The 23,076-nt window shown below is 46.2% G+C and overlaps 1 protein-coding gene and 1 non-coding gene across 2 annotated transcripts in view; one reads left to right on the forward strand and one right to left on the reverse strand.

Moving 5' to 3' along the window:
• Positions 1-23,076, reverse strand: part of CDH11 (cadherin 11) — a 99,360-nt gene that overhangs the window by 8,507 nt on the left and 67,777 nt on the right. Inside the window, exons 8-10 of the mRNA XM_045293905.1 lie at positions 16,401-16,537; positions 14,409-14,542; positions 14,077-14,194 (exon numbers count right to left, since the gene is read on the reverse strand). Coding sequence (XP_045149840.1) covers positions 14,077-14,194; positions 14,409-14,542; positions 16,401-16,537 — 389 coding nt within the window. The remainder of the gene's footprint in view (positions 1-14,076; positions 14,195-14,408; positions 14,543-16,400; positions 16,538-23,076) is intronic.
• Positions 9,348-9,468, forward strand: LOC115870755. Its single transcript, XR_004046887.1, has one exon. It is a non-coding gene; the product is annotated as a small nucleolar RNA SNORA61 (small nucleolar RNA).

Raw genomic sequence — 23,076 nt, forward strand, 5'->3', positions numbered from 1 at the left:
ACAGGCCCCATCCTGAATCCTCTGAGATGCTCTTGGCAGAAGGCAGCCTGGGATGGTTGCTCTTGTGCTTCCTCTTGACTTGTGATCTTGGACCAACCCCAATGAGTGGGAAAAGCATCAAAACCAATGACGCTCAGAGCCTCCCTCCTCTTCTCGGTGGCTGCTGTGAGACCCCAGTGGACAGGGTAGAACAGTCCCGAAGGCTCTTTGGGGCTGTGATTGGTGTAGAAGCAGATTGCCAAGTCTTTATTCTGTGGTACTGCCTCTCTGGATGGACACATTCCCCGGTTGCTGGGTGGTCCCAAGAATAGAGATTCAGTAAGGACATGTATCCAGGAAGTATCAGATTTGATGGCTCGTGATACAAGCTCTTTGGATTTTAAAATGTGCTTTCAAGAAACATCTCAGATCCTCTCTCAAGACCTACCCTACCCTCTCAGGCTTTGGCACCAATCAACTCATGCCTGGATCCTGAGTCTTGAATGCATTCACTATTGGGCTGTGGACATCCTTGAGCTCCGATCTTCACAACTCTGAAAGAACAACTTCTAAGGTAAGATGTGATTCCATTGAATGACGAAGGTAGCTAGTCCAGAGCCAGTCCATCAGAGAGGCTCGGTAAACATACGTTGTTTTCTGGAAGCTTTCCTCTTTGAGAAGGGGACTCATAAAAGAGGGTCTGTTATTGGCAATGAGAGAAAAGTGAATTCTTGGCAATGCCACCGTGATTTCAATGAGACTTCTCACCCTGAAGACAAGAAACCAGTCTGTCTTCTTCAGACCGGGCCAACACGGGTCCAAGAATGTGCTGCGAGCACTCGGGCCGTTCATCCGGACCCACAGGACGCTCACTGCTGACCACAAATATCGGACTGGTTCCACTTCCTCCCCACTTGGGCAAAACTTTGCAAATGGGGTGGTTGTTTATAATCTATGTCATGCAAAAAGTGAAGAGTTTTTCTCTTAGCTGGAAAAGGAAATGCAGGCTCTGAGTGTTTATGGCAACACCATGCCATCCTAACCGCATGCTAGGCGGAGCTGCATCTTTTGTCCTGTCAGAGCCAAATGACGGCCCACGGAAACAGCTGGATGGGAAACTCCCTTAAGGAAGCTAGACTACAGGCCTATGGTCCTGAAGACCCAGGCCCACCCCATCTCCTTGCACCTCCCAAAATTTGGGGAGAAAAGCAATATAGTAGCACAGGCATCACCGCTGCATGTTGAAAACTTAGAGGAAGCTGAGCCGCCCAGAGTAAGTGCAGTTAGCGCTCAGCAAGAAGGTAGTAGAAAGGACCAGATGGATCACCCTAGGAGTCACTGGATGGCACAAATGGTGAAGTGCTAGCCTAGTAACATGGTTCAACCCCCCCCAGAGGTGCCTTGAAAATAAGTCCTGACAATGTGCTTACAAGAGGTGACAACCTTGAGAACCCTGTAGAGTAGGGCTCTACTCAACGCCCACGTGGTCTCCGTGACTTGGAACAGACTTGATGGCAACTCGCACAAACCAGAGGCAGCTCCCCCAGCAGCCCTTAGGGTACTCTTCCTTGTCTCTCCCCTTCCTCTGCCCTTCTCTCTTTTGAAATGGAAGATTCCCCATTGCTTCACCTCCTTAGAGACACTTTAGTCTGGAAGGATGATTCCCAGACACAGGACCCATTCATTGCAAGTTCCACTCTTGAGATCTTTAAAGATCTAGAGCAGAGGTGGGGATGGCCGCCCGAGGGGCCATTTGAGGCTTGGGATATCATCCATACCAGCTAAGATCACAGACCTCACTACAGAGAAACAGCACCCAGCCATCACCTTAGAGGTGAGTTAATGACATGTGAATGATTTATAAGTAGCCCTTGGCAGTCAAAACATTTCACACACCAGAGAATCTAAAACAAGCCAGCCACTCAGAACCTATCCTCGGGGTCAGGGCACTACTGACATGCGACAAATGGGCGCGACTAGGCACAACATGGAAGTCTGGGGCCCGCTGCTTCCAGTTTCTCCACTTCTGATTCACATCCCCCTACTGTACCCCTGCTACTCAAATCTGAGACCCAGTAGATCTACTTCATAGCATGCTCCTATCCTCCCCAAGACGGTTACCCACTCAGTAGCAGACTCATCATTTACTTACTTCCCCGGGGACATTTTCCCTAGAACTCTAACCAACGCTCCATCAGGAGAAGAGAACAATCATCCGTGCATACATGAAAAATGCATTCGGGGTGTCACAAGTCTTAGAAGCGATTCCCCTTTCAATCATCTTGGATGCATTGTCATGATGGTTGGTTGTGGTTGAGTTGGTTTCAACCCCCAGCGACCCCATGAGGGCAGCGTAGGACTGCACCCCATATGGTTTTCAGAGCTGCGACCTTGAGGAGGCAGATAGGCCCTTTCTTCGGAGATGCCCCTGGGTGGGGCTGGGTCAGCTAAGCTTTCCCTTTGTACCTAAGTGTTTTATTGTTTGTGCCCGCAGCAACACCAGCCCTCTCACAGTCCCTGGCATTTGTGGGGATGTCTGTCCTATGCACCACAGTCAGGTAGCTTCTTGGAGGGCAAGGCACTTGTCTCATTTGCCTTGGAACAGTCAGTAGTATTTTCTGCATTGACTGGATGGTAGCCCCTTTCAATACAGCTCAGCATCAATCTGGATTTTCCAGCACAGTCCAGCTGGGCTGTTTCACTAGCATGCAGTCCATTCTCGTACCTCCATCTTCTTCTATTCCTCGCCTTTGAACCAGACCCAACCCACACTGCCTGTGTATCTATGTGGTTTTCTTCCTGCCGGATGTTTCATCTTCTTCCTTTATAATTTATGCGTTATTGAGGTTGAGTCAGTGCCAACTAAGCAACGTTTATGGAGCAGCTAATATTCTTAAGCCATCCTGCTTGTCACTGTCACATACCTTACAATTTTTCAAACTCGGCACTGAAACGATGATAACTCTCATAGGAAGGGAATTGGAAAACCCAAAGAGAAATGGCTGATGATAACACAGAAAATACGAAAACCTGGCTCGCTTTCAAACTCCTCTAAGCTTTCCCTACGTTTTTGGGAGCTGTGTGCTTACACCAAGTGTGACTGCTTGTCAATTACTTTGGCTCCCATGGGTTAATTAGAGGGACCATCTTCCTCATTACAGTCATCAACAGAATACAGATGATGCATGTCCCGGATCAACAGTGTCCGGGAGAAATCGAGGACTGTTGTGGCAGAATCACCTAGAGATGGGTAGCCATGGAACAGCACCATGCTCACAGCATGTTGAGAGACACACACACATCTATAAGAACACACTACGGTGGAAAAAACAAGTTTGCTACCATGAGGTCAATGTAATAAAATACTAGTATCAAAATACTAATAAAAATGTCCTAACATAAGAGTCACCTGTGTGTAGGAATGAGATCCCAGTGTGTATATGTCAGATAGGTGTCCGAGTGTGCAATGTTTGCTGGCATAGATCAGTGTTTTCAGTGTGCCATTGTATTACCTCCATTAGAATCAACTCTCAGTCCCATTTTGTGGGAGGATAATTTCCTCCTTGGTGATTGGGTAGAAAGAAAGGGTATCTCTCCCTTTAAGAAATCAAGATATGTCAAGAAAATGGCCTAGGGATTACGAGCCCTGGTGGTGAAATGGTTATGAATGTGGCAGCTAATTGAACGATTGCTAGCTCAAACCCAACCAGGGTCTCCACGGGAGAAGTCTCTAACCAGCTCTCCCCATGAAGGGGATCTCCCAGCAACACCATGGGGTCGTTTTGCCCTGTCCCATGGGGCTCACCAGGAATTAAAACGGACTCATCAGGGCACAACCAGCACCACTGCCTTGGCAAGAAGTGGGATCTAAACATTTCGGATCTTGAGAACGGTGATGTCAAGCTGGTTCTGTCAGAGTCAGAGAACCTGGGATGACTAATCGTGGGATAGCAGAAAAACAAAGAAGAGGCATTTGTTTATTTATTTTAGCTGCCTTCGTGGTAACGGGGGAGGAATGATTTCTGATCATCTGTGTGGGACCAAAAGTAGCCATGCATTTCAGGCAGAAAAGGAATATAATTATTTACACAAGTGGAAATGGCAGGGCATTAAAAGACATCTGCCATTTTGATCTGCCAACAGAGAACCAGCCATATTGAAGCAATTAAAGGAGGGGGAAAATATGAAAAACTCTCCATGAAAACATTTTAAATTATAAGAATGAAAAAGCAGCAGCATATTTGGAGGTTATTTGATACTGCCCAAAGGGAAGAAAGAAATGTTCCCAGCTTAGGGAACACAACTGAAATAAGGAAAGAAAGAACGGTGCTTGCCGTTGGTCCACTCAGAGTGCGTTTGTACTGGATATCCTGGCTTTCAGAACAAATGGTTCTTAGACAGTGCAGACAGAGCTCGGAATGTCTCAGAACTCGCTTACTACAAAAGAACTGGGCTCATCTTGGGGGTAATAGTCAGCAGGCCAAGGCAGAGCCCACTGTGCCACGGGGACTCCTTCATACCAAACCTACTCTTCACTGAACTATCTCATTAGCTGGCATTTTAAATGTGTGGCAGTGGTCAACCAAATCTACTTCCCCATTACCTTGAGTATTCACAACGTAACGAAGACCGAAGAATGTAGGGAGCTCACTGGTGGTTGTGACGATTAAGGCTGCATCAACTTTGGTGGCCCACGGGTCTCAATGGTTGGGCGCGCAGGTAATGATGGATTTTGGCAGCCATGCAAGGATTTAGTCATCCTCGGTTTTCTGACCTGATATGTCTATCCTTTTTTGGGGGGTGGGCACAATACCAATTTTGCCATTGTTGGGTAAGCCTTCGGGTCAGGAGTTCAAATCTATCAACTGATCAGGAGGAGAAAGCTGACGGTGTCTCACCCTGTAATGAATCACAGTCTTGGAAACCCCTATATAGGATCACTATGAAGCGGAGTTGACTGATGGCAGTAGGTAAGGTAAAGGTACGTTTTCTAAAAGGACTTGGTCTTTGGAACCTAATCAGGTTGATAAACAAGGAATGTTTCGCTTGTAAAATAAACACATTTGACAATGATTTCTTCCTGAATCCAAATTCTAGGTTTCAATATAACTTAAACCAAACTCACTGCCATCAAGTGGATGGCGACTCCTAGCAGCCTATAGGGCAGGGTAGCACTGCCCCCGGTGGGTTTCTGAGACTGGCACTCTTTACAGGAATAGAAAGCCTTTGTTTTTCTCCTAAGGAGCAGCTGGTGATTTAGAACTGCTGACCTGGAGGTTAGCAGGCCAACTCTTAACCACAACGCCACCAGGGTTCCTTCAAAACGTCACGGAGAAGAAATGAAGGGATGGATGAAAGGGGTAGGGGATGGGCTAATGGCTCCTTCAGAATAGTCCAGTATCAAAAGAAGGGTTTTCTTTTTCTGCCTGATGTTAACCTCAAACATATAATCATTTTTCAATAAAAATAACTCCTTCCTGAAATTTCTTAACTACTTTACATAATAAAAACTTCCCCATCCACTTGTAGGTCACTTTCATTGACCTACTTAGTCAACCCATTTTCCCAAGGGTGGGGTTACTGCCCTCACAGAGCTGTGTTTCTCCTGGGAGAGAGACGGAGAGATGTATACTGTAAGAGACAGAGTAAGGAAAATAATACAGGCTAGTGCGGTGTTTCTGGAAATGGCAGAAGGACAAATCTAAAACAGTGGTTCTCCACCTTCCTAATGCTGCGACCCTTTCACACAGTTCCTCATGTGGTGGTGACCTTGTATGTGGCCGACCCGCCTGGAGACGGAGAGAGGAGCGGTTTCTAAGCCCATTGGAAATATGGTCATCAGCGACCCCTGTGAAAGGGTCATTCAACCCCCAAAGGGGTCGAGACCCACAGGTTGGGAACCGCTGATCTAGAATGATCTGGCGAGACATAGCACAGCCTCAGCCAGGAGCCAACTTCATTTGAAGATAGACATGAAGGAGAAAAATAAGCTAAACCAGTTGCTATCATGTAGACTCTGCCTCATGGAGAACCCCCATGTGTGTCACGGTCTGAGAGGCTTTCAAGGGCTGATTTTCAGAAGGGGATCGCCAGATCCTCCTCCTGAGGAACCTCCAAAATTTTGGCTAGCCACCCAAATGTGTTAACCATATCTCACCCAAAGCCATTCTAAGCAGGACGCAAACATGGAGGTGTGGGAAGGTCAAGCAAATTCCAACTCATAGCGACAGAGTAGAACTGCCTCTGAGGCTTTCCAGACTGTAAACCTTTGCAGGCATAGAAAGCCTCATCGTCCCCCGTTTGAGCAGCTGGTGGATTTGAACTGTTGATAGTAAGGTTAGTGTCTAGAATATATGGGGCTTGACATTTCTGGAGCGTAAGGTGAAAGGGATAAGTAGATGGAGGTAAACATTACTGGGGCTACATCACATAACTTCTTGTTGACTAGCTCTGAAGTGTTGGCTACCTCCCATCAGAACAAAGCAAGACACACCGTATGTCCCTTGTTAAGAACTGAATAAGCTCACGACCATCAATGCTGACTCATAGTGACCTCTCTACCCCCTGTGGGTTTTCTGAGACTGTAACTGTGTACAGGAGTAGAAACTCACGTCTTTCTTCCTTGGGGTTGCTGGTGGTTCTGAACTGCAGACCACGTGGATCTCAATCAAACTCTTAACCACCCTACCACCAGGGGTCAAGTGTAGAAGAAGCTGAAGTCAAGTAGACCTTGTGGGAAGCCATTGAGAACTTCCATCAAAATCCGCTTTTTGTTCTCAAGGGAACTTCTCCGAATGTGCTTTGCCGAACTCCTTGACATCAAGGGCAGTGTCTGCCTCACTGTGGGAGGCCCACTCCGACACACAGCACATGGGAACAGCTCATCCTTCCATGACTAAGGAAGGGTGGTGACAGCTGTGTTGGAATACTAGGACATCCACAGTTTGTTCAGTAGCAGCACTATTACTGCACCTGGTGGGAAGACACACCAGGATCAAGAAGGCGAAAGTGCTAAGAGCCTGTTGGGTTTTGTTATAACAGAAACTTACTACAAATTCTAAATACTTAAAAACAAGTTCTTAAAATGATGTTCTAACAGCTAAGGAACCTCCATGATCGTATATGTTTCCAACTTCTCTGGAAATGGTTTACTGCAAAACATGAAGCCCAAGAAGTGCGTCACCGGCGGCGTCCACACGTTGTTGTTAGTTTCCTGTGTCCCTCAATTAAGAGAGCAGTTCTTTCCATATATTGGAAATGGTAGAACTATTCTTCGTGCTTTAAAACGTAGTAATTTACGCTAAAATACCAAGGTCTTAAAGATCAGCATCTTGCTCAATTTTAGAGATGAAGTACAAAGCCAGGGGTTTCCTCTCTAACCTTCCTTCTTTCCAGTCTACCTTATGAAAATGATCTTCATTTACAAAAACAGGTTTAGAAATACAAATCTGAGACTCAGAACCACTAGTTCCTTACAACCGAGTCAATCCAGATTTGTGATCATCAACTTGGGTTTTGTTACGTTTGCAAATCATTACCCAAAGGACAAGATCATCTTGTTAGAAGCCAAATATTATTTGGGCTGTAAATTGAACATCCATTTTTAAAATAATAATAGGCGGCTAATTCCCTAACACGCACGCACCCCACAAACATGAATTTTAATCCAACAACTGATAATAGCCTTATTAGTAAAACTCTCAAACTAGCGTTCCCTTTAAAGTTGAAAGTCAAGAAAGAATAGCCGTTATCTTAGCTGCTACTGAGCAAGAAGTGAGAATCTCTGCAGTTATTTGAGAAAATAAACAACGATAAGGCAAATTACCACTACTTAGTATTGATACGGTCACCTTTCTAGAAAACCCAAGAGACTCAGCTAAGCACAATGTCCAGGATCAGGTATCGAAGAAGAAAAAAAATCATATTCTTGTGAATGAAGGGGAATGCGGAGTGGAGACCCAAAGCCCATCTATTGGCAACTGGACATCCCCTTACAGGAGGGTCGCAGGGGGCAGACAAGCCAGTCAGGGTGCAGTGTAGCAACGATGAAACATACAACTTTCCTCTAGTTCTTTACTGCTTTGTCCTCCCAGGCCCCCTACTCCCCACCTCCTCCCACTATCATGATCCCAATTCTACCTTGCAAGTCTGGCTAGACCAGAGGATGCACACTGGTGCAGATAGGAACTGGGAACCCAGGGTGGGTGATCCCTTCAGGACCAGTGGTGTGAGTGGTGATACTGGGAGGGTAGAGGGAGAGTGGGTTGGAAAGGGGGAACCGATTACAAGGATCTACATGTGACCTCCTCCCTGGGGGATGGACAACCAAAAAGTGGGTGAAGGGAGACATCAGGCAGTGTAAGACATGACATATAAATTATCAAGGGTTCATGAGGTGGGGGCCGGGGAGTGAGGGGAAAAATGAGGAGCTGATATCAAGGGCTCAAATATAAAGGAAATGTTTTGAGAATGATGAGGACAACAAATATACAAATGTGCTTGACACAATGGATGTATGTATGGATTGTGATGAGTTGTATGAGCCCCGCCCCCCATGAAATAAATATTTCACAGTATATTAAAAATAAGAACAATGTCTAATAATAGCTAAATCAAAACAGCTATACTTTACCCTCGAGGACCCTGGAGGGACAGTGGATAAAGCCCTCTGAAACATAGGCGGTGTGAACGCACCAGATGCACCAAGGGAGCGAGGTGTGGCAGTCTGTTTCTGTAACAACTAAGTGTCAGAAACCTATGGGGCAGTTCTGCTCTGTTCTATAGAGCTGATGTGAGTTAGAATCGAGTTTTTTTGTCCCATACACTGTATCCTGAAAAGGTCACATGTAAAAATCCACTTGACAAGAGCATCCCAAATGTTAACTAGTCAAAAACTTGACAAGAAATGCCTAGGCCCAAACCCTAGAAAGCCACAACGCACAGCTGGCGCTACTGCAAAGAGAAGCAGCTGGCTCGAGGGAAAGCCAGACGGTGGGTCCTGACTGGAAGACTCTTTCAATTGAGCTCTTGAAGTAATCTAGACACTTCAGGTGCACTCGTTAAAGTGGACAAAGGTATTTATCGGCATCTGAAAAGCAATCCTAAATTATATCTGGAGAAATACAAAAACCAAAAGAAAAGATTGTGAAGACTGAGGAAGCTAGGGACAGCAGTGGGGTGGGAGGTGGGATCAGAAATTGCGGAGTGGGTAGGAAGGATGGAAGGGGAAAGAGAGAGCATGGGTGGGGGTGTAATAGGATATGATTCCAGATTACATTTGTTGAGATGGGGCTGTGCAACTGCATAGAATACGCTTCTTTATAAACCAGAGAGATAGTGAGAGTGAGAGAGGGGCTCACAGCCTTAAAACCCTCCACATGCCTTACCCCTCAGATCTAAAGATTGGTCTGAGTGGCTGAAAAAGGAGGAAAAGTAAAAGCGAAGTGGACTTGGACTCTGTAGTGGCATACAAGTTCATTTCAAACATATGAAAAATTACATATTTTTAAATTCTCAGCTTCATCTGTCTAGAAAGAAATGGACAGTTTAAGACAGGATTGTACCCCACTTATGAATTTGCCCTTGATTCACTCACTGCCATCGAGTGGATTCTGACTGAGAGCGAGCCTGCCGTAGGGTGGACTAGAACTGCCCCCGTGGGTTTCCAGATGTAACTAACTCTTTAGGTCAATAGGAAGCTCCATGTTTCTCCCTTGGAGCGCTGGTGATTTCCAACTGCAGATCCTGCGGTTGGCAGCCCACTATGCCACCAGGGCTCCTGTCAACAATTAAAAAGCACAATAATATCTAGAATTGGCATGTATGTGAGAAAAATGAAACATTTCCTATTTTACTGATGGAATTATAACTTGGTGTCATATTTCTGATGGGCAGTTTGCTGATGAAGGCTTTTTGGTCCAGCAATCCTATTATAGGACATTTTTTGGGCAACCAAGACAATGTCCTTCCATAACAATATTCCACTGGTATCATGACCAATCATGTTGGCATTAAGAAGAGAACTAAAAGTTGGCATCGATCTGTTGATGTGGAAAATGTATGTCAAACATTAAGTGGGGGAGAATGGGTTCTATTTTATCATTGTACTTTTTAAAGGAAGAAAAATATGCAAAGAAGAGATGGAAGGGTGTATAAAGTAGTGCTTATTTCTGCATAGCACGTTATCAAGTTATTTTCCTTTTTCATCTTATTTCTGCTTGCATCTCCTAATTTTCTCCCCAAAATACATCATAAATGTGTAATAGAAGAAAATTAGAAAATGCTTTGCCAATATATTGGTTTTAATTATTATGGCTATCATTAGAATAGAAATTAAAGCGTTTGTCCTTCATGCAAGGAGACCGTCATGGCGCAGGGAGATCACGGCTAAGCTGTTAACCAAAAGGTCAGTGCCTGAAACCCACCAGATGCTCCCCCAGAGAAAGATGAGACAGTTTCCATAAAGATTTAGAGCAGCGGTTCTCCATCTTCCTAATGCCACGACCCTTTAATACAATTACTCATGCTGTGGTGACCCCACCCATAAAATTATTTTCGTTGCTACTTCTCAACTGTAATTTTGCTACTGTTATGAATCAGGCGACCCCTATGAAAAGGTGGTTAGACCCGCCCCCCCCAAGGGGTCGCGACCCACAAGTTGAGAACCGCCGATTTAGAGCTTCACAAACTTGCTGGAGCAATTCTACTCTGTCCTGTAGGGTGACTAGGGTCACAGCATTCACTTTCAGGACCTGGGTCCTCGGCCCTCTTCACATTTTCTCTTGGAGCTTCTATCTTTAAATTGGATTTCAAGTCCCTCCTCTTCCAAGTGGCTAGTTACATGACCACTTGAGATAAATAAAAGCTTTGAAGAAAGAATCACATAGCAAAGGCACTCCCATTGGGCTTTGTACCATAATACAGCATGCCCTTGGCCTCAGACTGGACCCTCCATTCTGGCATTTCACTGCTGGCTTTTTGCCTTATGCCAAGTGTTGGAGACAAGATTAAAGCTTCCAGCGACTCCCGTTCCTTCCTCATCTAGAAAGCAGGGGCAAACACACCCCACAGGCCCACGCTGGGGGCTATTTGAGGAGTTATGGGAGACGATTTCACTAAGAGGAGTGAGAGAGATGAAGGTGGCTCTTTTCTTTTGAACTTTTAGTTTTGTCCCTTTGTCCTCTCATCCATTACACAGTCCTTGTGTCTTTTGAGATGCCCCACCCCTCTGCTATTTTCAAAGTTAATGCATCTCAAAACCTGGGCGGGACCAGCTCTTCCTTTGCCCAAAGGGCACCTTTCCTGATACTCATAGTGAAAGATGGATTCAAATGCTGAAGAGCCACCCGGGGTTGGGCTTTCCTGCTGCCTGCTGAGCCACAGAGGAGCCTGGGCCGTCCAGTGGAGTGCGATGAAATGCAATAAAAGCCTGCCTGGCATCGGTGTGGCATTCCCTCTCACGTTCCTAAAGAAGCTGGATGCTGATGCAGGGTTTAGGCAAACACAATACTGATTATTTACATGGCATAAAGCAAGTAAACACTCACGGAGAAAGGAATGGGATGCTTTGACTCAGCATGATATAAACCATTATCTCGTGTTTTCTATGGAAAACGGTCTCGGCCGAGAAATTTGGTAACTCAGTAGGCTATTAATAGGATGTGGAATGTGATTACTCCTTTTGGATTACTTCAAATATGTAATTACTTTTAGGAGCTAGTAGAAAGAAACTCTATTAAATGATAATTATAGGACTGTATTTGCGTTAAGGTTCCGTAATAGCTCTAAACATGGGGGTTTTCTTGAAGTGTTTGCCATGGTTAATAAAGTCATTTTTCTTAAAAAGTAGCAATTCCCTGCAAAAGGGCTAGCTCGACCATCGGATTAGGCTTTTCCAGGGGAGGGTGAAGGAGATGGATTGTGCAGTAGGCTGGCTTACTCAGTAATATAATTTCCCTGCAGATATAGATCGCATCCCTGAAGGAGTGTGACAAAGTACAATGCTCCCAAATCCCAAGAGAACAGTATGTCTTCATATAGTATTTTCAGAGGTTAACAGCAACTAAATATTATTGCACATATTAAAAGGGAAAAGACAAGGCAGTCGGTGTAGGCAGAGTCGACATGTTGAGAAAAGCCTAGGGAAGATGTCTGTTTGCAGGATGTATAAGAAGACAGGTAGGGTATCACTAGGAATATGACCAAATGTTAGAGCTCAAATATAAGGGAAAGATGCTATCAGCCTGCAGTTTATACCCCAAATAGGTGATAAACCAGATAATCAAAAGAAGTAGTCGTCAAGAGAGGAAGGGGAGACGGGCATCGGAAAAGGACATGAAATATATTACTAATAGCTTCCATGAACAACTTCCTCCTTTGCCAGGAGACCAGAAGAACTAGATGGTGTCCAGCTACCCTTACTGTACATTTTGATCAAAGATTCTATAGATGAATTGCGATCCCAAGGGGGAAACTACACAATATAATTTCAAATTGTCGAAGACCCTAGATTCTACGGAGTCAAGAGGGCTGGATGAATCCCTAAAAGGAATGCATTGAGATAAGCAATAAAACTTAAACCCAAAACATCTGCAGTCTTCCTGAAAATAAATGAGAAAGAGAAAGGTCTGCCTTGAGCAGCATGCTCTTTTAAAAAGTGTTGGCTTGGCATCCCAGCGGGGATGGGAACTCAAAAGGCTAGCTAGGAAGCTTAGGGGGCACTGCGTTTACACTAATGGCATAGGGACAACTCGGCAAAAGAGATGAGAATGGTTGCCCAACTCAAAGAACGTCATCAGTGACCACGGGTTGTCCATGTAGGAACTACTGAATTGGAGTATGCTTTGTTGCACATCATTTCAAATAAGTCGCTGAGAACATTTTATGAGTTGAGCATAGATAGTAATCATGTTGCTGTGGGTGATCTTGCTAAGGTGAGGGTTCTATGAGTGATGGGGGAGGGGGAGAATGATCCTGGCTAGGTTAGCTTTAGATCCTAAGAGCCTGACCAGTCCCTGGGGAAGCAAGCAACCCAATACCTGGACAAGCATCTTAGTTAATGAAAACATATACACTCCAGAGGCCCCACTTAAATCCCATGTGGATAATGGCATGTGTCTCTTGTTGTTTTGTTTTTTTTAAATCATCTTATCACAACCCATACATACATCAGTTGTGTAAAGCACATTTGTACATCCAATGCCCTCATCATTCTCAAAACATTCCCCCTCCCTCCCTGCTCCCCCCACCCTCATGAACCCGTCATAATTTATAAATTATTATTTTGTCATGTCTTACACTGTCCAACGTCTCCCTTCACCCACTTTTCTGTTGTCTGTCCCCCAGGGAGGAGGTTATCTGTAGATCCTTGAAATCGGTTCCCTCTTTCCACCCCACCCTCCCTCTATCCCCCCGTGTCACCACGCACACCACTGGTCCTGAAGGGATCATCTGCCTGTCCCTGACTTATAAGAGATGCCTGCTCAGGCCTTCATCAGTCTAAGCCCATACCACTGGGGCAGCCACCCCTGATCAGCTGTCCATCTGGAGCCTCCTGAACCAACCCAACCAACAGCGGGGTCTACAGCACACAAACAACACTCGGGTCTACACCCCGTGAGCCACAGTTCTGCAGCCACCTTTGGGGATCAAGCTCTATCACCCTGCAATCTGCCTTCCAAGTGGCCTAGGAAGGAGCGGCTATAAGCCAAAGCACTCCGTCCGTCGCCTCACCAAGTGGGATGAATCAATCTCTCCGTGCTTTCCTCAACATTAGTATTCATAAAGGCATGCTTCCCACCCCCGAGGGTTTACCAGCCTCTTCCAAAAAAATGGAAAAAGATAAATGAAGTTGTTTGCATATTGACCCTGTGAAGCTTCCCCACTTGGTTTTCTCAATGCTTCATGAATATCAACGTCAATTAAAAAAAAAAAAAAAAGCAGACTAGCATTCGATTCACTCATTCACAGGCACCCAGGTCTCCACACAGAGGTGGCATCAGGATTTCTTGTTTGTTCTCCACCGGGCAGGCATTATTAGCACACACATGGGGGCTCCCGTTTCTACTGCTCGGAAAGCATAAGAACTGGGGTACGAACCTCTGTTGTCTCTGACGGTGAAATTTGGATTGTGAATGATTTCCGGGGGCAGGCTGAAGATAAATCTTGGTCCGTTGGCTGTGTCATCCTTGTCATCTGCACTAATTGTAACAATTGGCTGAAAGAGAAAGGTGGCCCATAAATAAATCATGCTGACATGGGCACATCATTTATTCCAAAATTTTCTGGCTGCCTTGAAAAGCCAGTTTTAATTAGCGAGCAGAGCTCCGGAGCCAAAGGAGGGCCGAAGGACCCCTGGTACATGGGGGAGGGACCTGCAGGTGATGCACTGCTCGTGGCCAGGGAGTGGGGTGGGGCGGGGGACATGTTACCTGGTTGGAAAGAGGCTTGGTCTGATCACTCTCACAGATGAAGCCTTCATAAGGGGCTGCAAACTTGGGGGCGTTATCGTTGACATCCAGAATCCTAACAGCCACAGGGACTTTGGCTTCCTGATGGCGGTTGTCTGGAAGGAGAGAATTCAGTCAATGTCAGGGAAGAATGGTCCTTGGGCCCCGAGAAAGAGGAAGCTCCTTTGACTATTTGAGCAAGACAGGGAAAGCCACTGTTGGTCCAAAAGCCATCTGCAATGGGGGTTAGGTTCAGTCCATTGTGAGGGGACAGTCCTGGAATGGATGTGAAGATTAGCCAGTTCCACAAGTCAGCCTAGGGAAACCGTGAGGACCACTGTGCGTGAGGTCCTGGGGTGGAGACTGGGCGGGTACCTGGACAGCAGCTTACAACAACAACAACACCACAACCATGTCTGCACTCCTGTGGTCTCCAGGCTTGGTTTCATTCTGAACACTTGCCATGGGGCCTGCCCCCAGAGCAGTCAGTCTACAGCACAGTTCTCAGAGCGGCACCGGGATCACCTGGGGACTTGGGTACAAAGCCACCAACTAAATCAGAGACCGGGGGCCAGGGGGGAGCAGTGAACAAGCCCACCATGAGTTTCTGCCAGGCAATCAAGTTTGAGGCTCGCCGGTTTCTGAATAAGCAAGCACTCCCCTCCCAGCCCTAAGGGCTCCATGACTCTTGGCTTCCTTTCCAAAGCCGTATTCTGCTTGGCCAGAGGCAATGGGAATATCTCTATTTGTCTGTCTGTCTTACTAAGGAGATGAGTACAACTCATTTGGGGGCCCTGCAAAAAACGGTCTAAGACACACACACAAAATTAGTTGGCCACTCCCCAGTGACACAAGGGGACCACCTGCTTGTCCAGGTCTGGCCGGTTTTTCACCTCTGACATCAGTAGCCAGGCCCTACCTATAGCTCGCTGTTCCGGTGGGAAAATTGACAGGTCCCCATTTTTACAGGTTTTATGCTATGTGTAGCTCTGGTGCCATGGTGGGTTATGCTTTGGGCTGCAAACCACAAGATCAGCAGTTTGAAACCAACCGTTGTTCCATGGGAAATAGCTGGCACTTTCTACTGCTGTAAAGACTTACAGTCTTGGAAACACACCGGGGCAGTTCTACCCTTTCTTGTAGGGTCCCAATGAATCAGGAGTGACTTTAAGGCAGTGAGTTTGTTTTGTTGCTTTGTCAGTAAATGCTGACTTTTAGGTGCGTATAAAACTCAATAGGGGACTGGTAGCACTGTGGGCTAAGCACTGAACTGCCAACTACAAGGCTGGGGGTTCAAGTCTTCCTGGCACTCCTCAGAAGAAGGCCAAGGCTGTGTGCTCCGATGGAGATTCACAGTCTCAGAAACCCCAAGGGAACAGTTTGAGTCTGTCTTATATCAGGCTGCTATGAGCCAGCATTGACTCAGTGGCAGTGGGTTCAGGCTATCTATCTGGACCAGTGGTTCTCAACCTTCCTAGTGTCGCAACCCTTTAATACAGTTCCTCATGTTGTCGTGACCCCTCAACCATCAAATTATGTTTGTTGCACCTTCATCACTGTAATTTTGCAACTGTTATGAACCAGGCGACCCCTGTGAAAGGGTCGTTCAACCCCCAAAGGGGTCGCAACCCACAGGTTGAGAACCACTGACCTAGATAAAAGCGGCTTCCAAATGTTTTTTTTTGGAAAAATTCCTATCTCTTTGTTCCATTTTTCCACAAACTTTATAAAGCCCCCTGGAGTGTGTACATACATACGAGAGGGACATGTGGGTATATGCCATTGAGTTGTCTCTGACTCAGTGACCCTGTAGGTTTTCAAGGCTGTACATCTTAACAGGAGCAAGCAGCCTCCTCTCTCTACGGAAGAGCCCCTGGTGGGTCTGAGCCTTCCACCTCGCAGTTACCAACTCAACACCGCCGGGGTTGCTGCTACTCAGTGAGGAGGGATCCCCACACGAATGCGGGTACTCACGGATTTCGGCTGCAAAGACGGAGATGTTCAGCCAGGCCATTTCCTCTCGATCCAGAGGCTTCGTCGTTTTAATAAAACCATCCTCTGGATTAATAGTGAAGAACCTGTCGAGGTCGGTGTGACGATCGATGGAATACCTACACAGGATGCAAATGAGGCCATTAAACCAAGACTCACCAAGCTGCCCCATGGTCGAATATCTTCTCCCGGCCCTATTTCAAAAGGCAGCTCTTCAAAGAAATGCCGGTTCAGCTAGGGGTTTGTATGAGTGTGTTGCATTCTTTCTTTAAATCAATTGACTTTACAGATTTCCAACTCATCTTTTATAGATGTCGTTTTGCCACATCGGAATTCTTTATTCAGGACAATGAATGGAAGAGCTGCTTAGCATATTTGATTGAGAAGTGCAATAGCGGTTGCATATTTTGCTGTGTTTACTACAATCACGGCTGCCTGCATATTTATGAAGCTGCATTTGAGAAGTGGGCTTACCTTGCTCCCAAAGACTGAAAAAGTCTCACGGCCAGAGTTTTGCATATGAAATGGTAAATAGCTTGTAGCTTTATCTAAATTTATCATCTGAGACTGTTCATGGCCCTAAAAATCAGTTTTCTTCTTATTGAATATTGTATAATTTTCGGGGGTTTTAAATAGCTTGGTTCTGAATGTCATGGTGTAAGATGCAAAAGCAGACTGGACATTCCTTCGACTGGCCTCTGCACCCCTTTATGACCTAGACAGAGCCAACCAGCGGAACTGCAAGGTTCTTGCGGATCCCATTCTTTAGGAAACCATCACTGGTGGTGCTGTGGGTTAGGCATTTGGTTGCTAACTGCCAGGTCAGTGGTATAAACTCACCAGCAGCTTAACAGTAGAATGAGGCTGTCTGGAGTGGTAGAAGATGCAATATTAAAAAGCACTTGGAAATGATCCATCACCATAAGTCATACTTAGAAAATGTTCAACCACCACAAGCCAGCAATCTATCTGAGGGACAAAGCTGAGACCGGCTGGCCCACTACAGATTTAGAGCCTTGGGAAGCCCACATAGGGTGGCTGTGAGCTGATATAGGAGCCCTGACGTTATAGTGGTTATGTATGAATTAGACCCCTACTTTGGGGCTATACACCAAAAGCACCAGCCACTCTGTAAGAGAAAGATGAGTAATTTGACTCTTATTACAAATTACAGTTTCAGAAACCCATAGGGGCAGATCTACCCTGTCCTATAGTTTGCTATGATTTGGCATAGGCTCGCAGGCAGAACTTGGCTTGCTTGGGTGAGCCAAAATCAACTTGATGGGACTGGGTTCTGGCTCATTGGGAAGTCTTTTTTTTTTCTCTCTCCCCTAACAAAAATAAAAATTCAGATTATTATTGGCATACACTTATAACAAACTCAGGAGGGGGGGCAGAAGAAATGAATATTATCTACTGAGATGCAGAAAGGTAAAATAAGTTGCCTAGGATACTCTTTGGGAATACCACAAAGTAAGCAGTTCAAATCCCCCAGCTGCCCACAGGAGAAAGACGAGACTTTCTGCTCCTGTCCAGATCACAGCCTTGGACGCCCATATGGGGCAGTTCCATTCTATGCTATGGGGTTACTCTGAGTCAAAATTACCAGGATAATAGTGAATTTCGGTTTATTTGTTTGTTTCTGAAGGTATCTTGAGAGTTGGTAAGTATTTGATTGATGGTTTTTTATGCTCTAACTTTCACTATCCTAACTCAAGGGAATCCCTGGGTGGTAGAAATGGTAAAGCCCTGAAAGGTTGGCAGTTCAAATCCACCAAGAGATACCTTGGGAGAAAATCTGGCTCTCTATTCCTAAAATATTGCAGCTATTGGAAACCCTATGGAACAGCGTTCTGCTCTGTACATGGGGATGCCATGAGTGTACATCTACTCAATGGCAAGCAGTTTGGTTCATTGTTTATTGGAAATATGCTAACTCCTAAAGGAAGAAGTGGCATAGTGGGTTACTTATTGGGTTGTTACCTGCAAGGTCAGCAGTTTGAAACCACCAGCTGCTCCTTGGGTGAAAGATGAGGCTTTCTACTCCCTTACATGAACTGGCCTTTACAGAAACCCACAGGGTCATTTCTGCTGTGCCCTACAGGATCACTATGAGTTACAATGGACTCAGTGGCAGTGGGTTCGCGTTTTGAACAGAAGAGCACAAATCAGTTATGTTCACTTAAGTATCATACTGAACTTCCTAATCGGTGGTTTCCAGGTCTTAGTGGGCTTAGCAACTGTGTTTCATAGAATTTACAGAATACATACTATCTGAAGGTGTTTTCCGGTGGTCACAAACTCAAAACACAGAAGAAACCAACAAAAAGAACTCCCAGACTAACAAACTATTGGGAGGAAAGAGCATGGATACCACGCTGTTTAGACTCTTGTCTTTACCAAGGGTGCAAGCTGCAAGTGATCCACATGTAGTTCTTGGGGGAGCTGATCTGAGAATTTGATCTTGTTTCTTCTAAGAGATAGGGACCCAGAGAGCCCTTCAGAGCACTCAAAATGGAGCTCACCTCCCTCCTCATCTGATTTCACACCTCCCTGTAGAAATGGAACTAGCCCCCTTTCCCAAGAGTCAAGCTGGGAATAAAGAATCACTGTGCCTTTGATGTCAGAGAACGGGCTTGATAACTGAGCCCTTTGCTATGTGCAAAGAAGGCAAACAATGAGTGAGTGGGTTCCTGCCTTTAGGGAGCCTGGCATCACAAACAAATACAGGAAGACAGACCCTGATGATCAGTGGCTTTATCCCGTAGACACTGAGGGCACAACTATTGATTCTGGAAATACCTAGGCACATCGTCACGTCCTTTTCCATAGAGTGATGCCCAGGGTCATGTAAAGCTCTTCAAACCCCAGGGCATGCTTCCATTGTCAAGTATGAATAGACCCCCCACAATGGGGCTATCTATAAGGAGGGACTGATGTCTAAGACACATAGCTTACTGGTTTGTACATGGTCAGCAGACAACATGTAATAGAATAGCTGCTAGGAGGGCCTCTTTGGGGTGGTCACTGCTGTTCTGCCCTGAGACCTGCTCCAATGTCAATCTGCAGAGTGTGCCCTTGGCCCTGCAGCCAGCAAGGCATTCTGAGAGCATTTTCAGAAGCAGAACCGATCGATGGGATGTGGGAGGGAGGGGGATTCAGTAGGTGAGGCACATGGGTGGTCCAAACAAAAGTGAGCACCGGAAGAGCCGCTGCAATGTTTAAGTCAAGAGTTGATCAGGGAGTTAGGCGCAGCGTGGCAGAGGAGTGGAGAATTATGTGATGAAGAAAGCACCAAAAGGCCTCCGCGGATATTTGCATCCCTGTGGGAGGCTGGGCGACGCGTAGACAGCTGTTCACATCGTCTTACGGAAAGACGGAGGGGCAAGTCAGTTCAGGTGGCACCAGCAAGGGGAAATTGGACTGGAACTCTGGACAAGTTCAATGCAAAGAGAACACAGATCCAACTGGATTATAGTTGGATTTCACAAAGTCAAGGGTAGGAACAACCTTCTTATTCTTTGAAATATGCTACAGTGAGGGGGGCCCCTGGTGGCCCACTGGGCTAGACATTGGACTGCCAACAGAAAGGTCAGTCGTTCAAACCCACGAGCCACTGCCTGGGGTGAATGGAGAGGCTGGCAACTCTCATGAAGGTTTATGGTTTTGGAACCCACAAGGAGCAGTCCTATTCTGTCCTCTACTGTTACTATGAGTTGAAATTGACTCGATGGCCCTGGAGTTTTGGCTTCTTGGTTACCATCAGCATGAATGAGTGAAAAAACATATATGAATGAATGGATAAACCAATGACCATAAAGTCAAAACCAAACTCACTACCTGATGTAACCGACCAGGCCACCAGACCGCCTGTGACAAGTAGCTAAGTGAGAGAAAATAAACAGCATATCATAAGTAGCAAACTCAAATGGGCGAGAAAGACCAGAGCACAGAGCATCTAGAGAGTCACACATCAGTTCAACCGACGTCCTGGTGAGAACTCTATGGGGGAGGGATGTAGAGAGGGAAGTCCCAAAGTCAAAGGCGGACACTCAGGGAGCCTCCACCACCCAGACAGCAATCAAAGACCAGTGTCAACACTGGGCCTGGTACTGTCTGTACCAGATACCTAACCTTACGGTCGCCAGTGGGGACCTATCCAGGGCCTTGCTGAAAATCACCTGGGGTATCCACTTCCATAATGACTGCAGCCAAGACAAGTTTGTGGGGCACACCGGGTTGTCATGACTCAAACCTGACTTGAAAACAATGTGATGGGCGCTTCTGTGTGAGGCCTGAAAAAGTTAATGTCTGTGAAGGTTGGGGGTGGGGGTGGGGGCGGAGAAAAGATTTAAGGAAGGAAATGGAAAACAAGCGCAGCATCCCGAATGCTCCCGAGTCGCAGAAAGGTCCACAAGATGTGCAAGCAGCTGACAGGGTTGGATAAAAATATCAGGCCTTACTCATCGATCCAAGGACACTAGTCCCTTCTGAGTGGAGAGAAGCAATTAGGAAAGGAAGCAGTGAGGACAAGAGGCTCGTTGAATGGAAAGCGCTCCATCACCTTCCATGTTTGCCTTGACAGTGCTGAGAGAAGGGACCCGAGTGGGTGAGAGGGGCTGGGTTCAAGGCCAGTATTGATCATCCTTGAATCATTATAGACATAAACGGGCTGATAGGCACAGGACAGCTGCCACTGAACTGCTGACCCGTAGAACCAATCAGCGATGTGGAGCTTCCGAGGCAATGCAGCTCCAAGGAAACCATTGATGGGTCTCCATCGTTGCTCATGTTCTCACTCTTCCCAAACTTGCTCTTCTGGGACATGGCTACCTCATCTACAGTTCACACTCAGGACATTGAGTGGTTGGAAAGTGTGAAAATGGTCCCCGGTTCTTATGTCATCTACTTCCTGCACAAAAAGGAGCACAGAAGTAGTCAAATGCTACCAGGGGACCTTTTCAGCAGAGGCCATTTGGTTTAAGAGTCAAAAGCTCAAAATGGATGCAATGTGGATTCAGTCTCCGGCACCGGCTGGCCACACAAGTTTGAGGAAGCCATGCCATCCTTCTCAGCTTCAGTCTGCCCTTCTAGACAATTCCAGAGTGGGCACAGTCTCCGAGAGGGACTGTGGGCATTCACTGAGTATATTACATATTGTCTACGATGGGGGCAGTGAATGATAATTATCTCCTGGAAGAGACAATGTCCATGGATACAGAGGTAGCTGAACCACTCTTCCACTGGGCTGTGTCTCCCACCTGCCATCATGGTCTTTGGTACACAGGAAGATCCCCACTGCTCCTGGCGACTTCTTGGAATACTCAGATGGCCCGGCTGGGTTAGGGGTATCTAGGATTAGATTGGGAACCCCTCCTCTGTGCTCAGTGAAGTGTGTTGGATAGGGGGAGGAAGGAGAACTACTCAGTTCGTCATGCCGCAGACTTTCTGCCTGTGAACACTGTCGATTTGCAGGTCTGAGGTGACTGCATTTGGTATGAAATGGATATTAATCAGGCATCCAATGCTTGAACCTATGAATGGAAAGGTTGGGACCAGAATTTTTCAGGTAGCTGAGGGGGAGAAAGTTCCGGCAATCGGCTCACACAACAGCCTAGCAAACCGCTGTGGGACAGGTCTACTCTGCCACAGGGAGGGATCCAGTGAGTCTGGATTCTGTTCACAGCACCTACCCCTAACAACCACATCAGGCTCCACTGAAAAGAAGGGGGGGCGGAGGGTAATGAACTTGAGCTGATGACAGCAAGTGTTTTCTATAAAGGGCCAGAGAGCAAAGGCTCGGCACCAACAGAATCTCTTTCTACTCGTCACATGAAAACAGCCACAGACAATAGGCAACAAATCAGTGCGGCTCAGAGTCCATGAAATTTGTTTGCAAAAAGAATTTGTGAGAATCGCGTTGCAGTGCGGCTGGTGGTTTCTAATTGCTGACCTCGAGGGAAGCAGTTTAACATGTGATCCACTACACCACCAAGGCTCCTGCTTAGAAAGAAAGGCCTGGCTAAACTACCAAAATGAACGTTTTTGAAAGATTATAAAACCTCTAAGGAGCAGAGTTCAGTTGCCCTGAAACACTTAAGGGCAATGGGTAGAATTCAATCCAGAGCCCACTCAGGCTACTGGAAACGTGCCCTCTACAACTGCCTTAAAACTGTGACTCAGCCCTTCCCCTCAGCCTCTTTCTCATTTCCCCAAGCCTCCCTCATGTTCACCATCAGCTTCCTCCTAATTTAAATTAGGGCAGTGGTGGCAATTTGTCCGCTTTGCTTCCTTATGAGCAAGACCTGCAAAAGGCAGTTCCTATCAGAGAAGGAAACACAGAGTTTCCACTAAAACAATCGTGGAAAACTTGCATGACCTGGAAAAACAGAGCATTCCTTCTCAGTTCCAGCTCTCACAGGTTTCCCTGTATGTTCATCAGAATGAAAGCACCCTACGTTTGTCTGGCACTTTGTCATTTTTTTTCTGGGTGGCCGGCAGCAGTTAGAAGGCTCTGTCACCCTGGGCGAGGTGCTATGCCTTGTGACACACTCCCAAGGTTCCTCTTGATTTAAGGAATAACTGTGCTTGCATCAATGGAGTTGAGGGAACACATTAGACCAACAGTCTAGAACATCGAGTTGAGTCACTAAGTACA

The sequence above is a fragment of the Echinops telfairi genome, unplaced genomic scaffold, assembly GCF_000313985.2.
Source record: "Echinops telfairi isolate 266 unplaced genomic scaffold, ASM31398v2 ScPeMD7_2291;HRSCAF=2852, whole genome shotgun sequence".
NCBI lineage: Eukaryota > Metazoa > Chordata > Mammalia > Afrosoricida > Tenrecidae > Echinops > Echinops telfairi.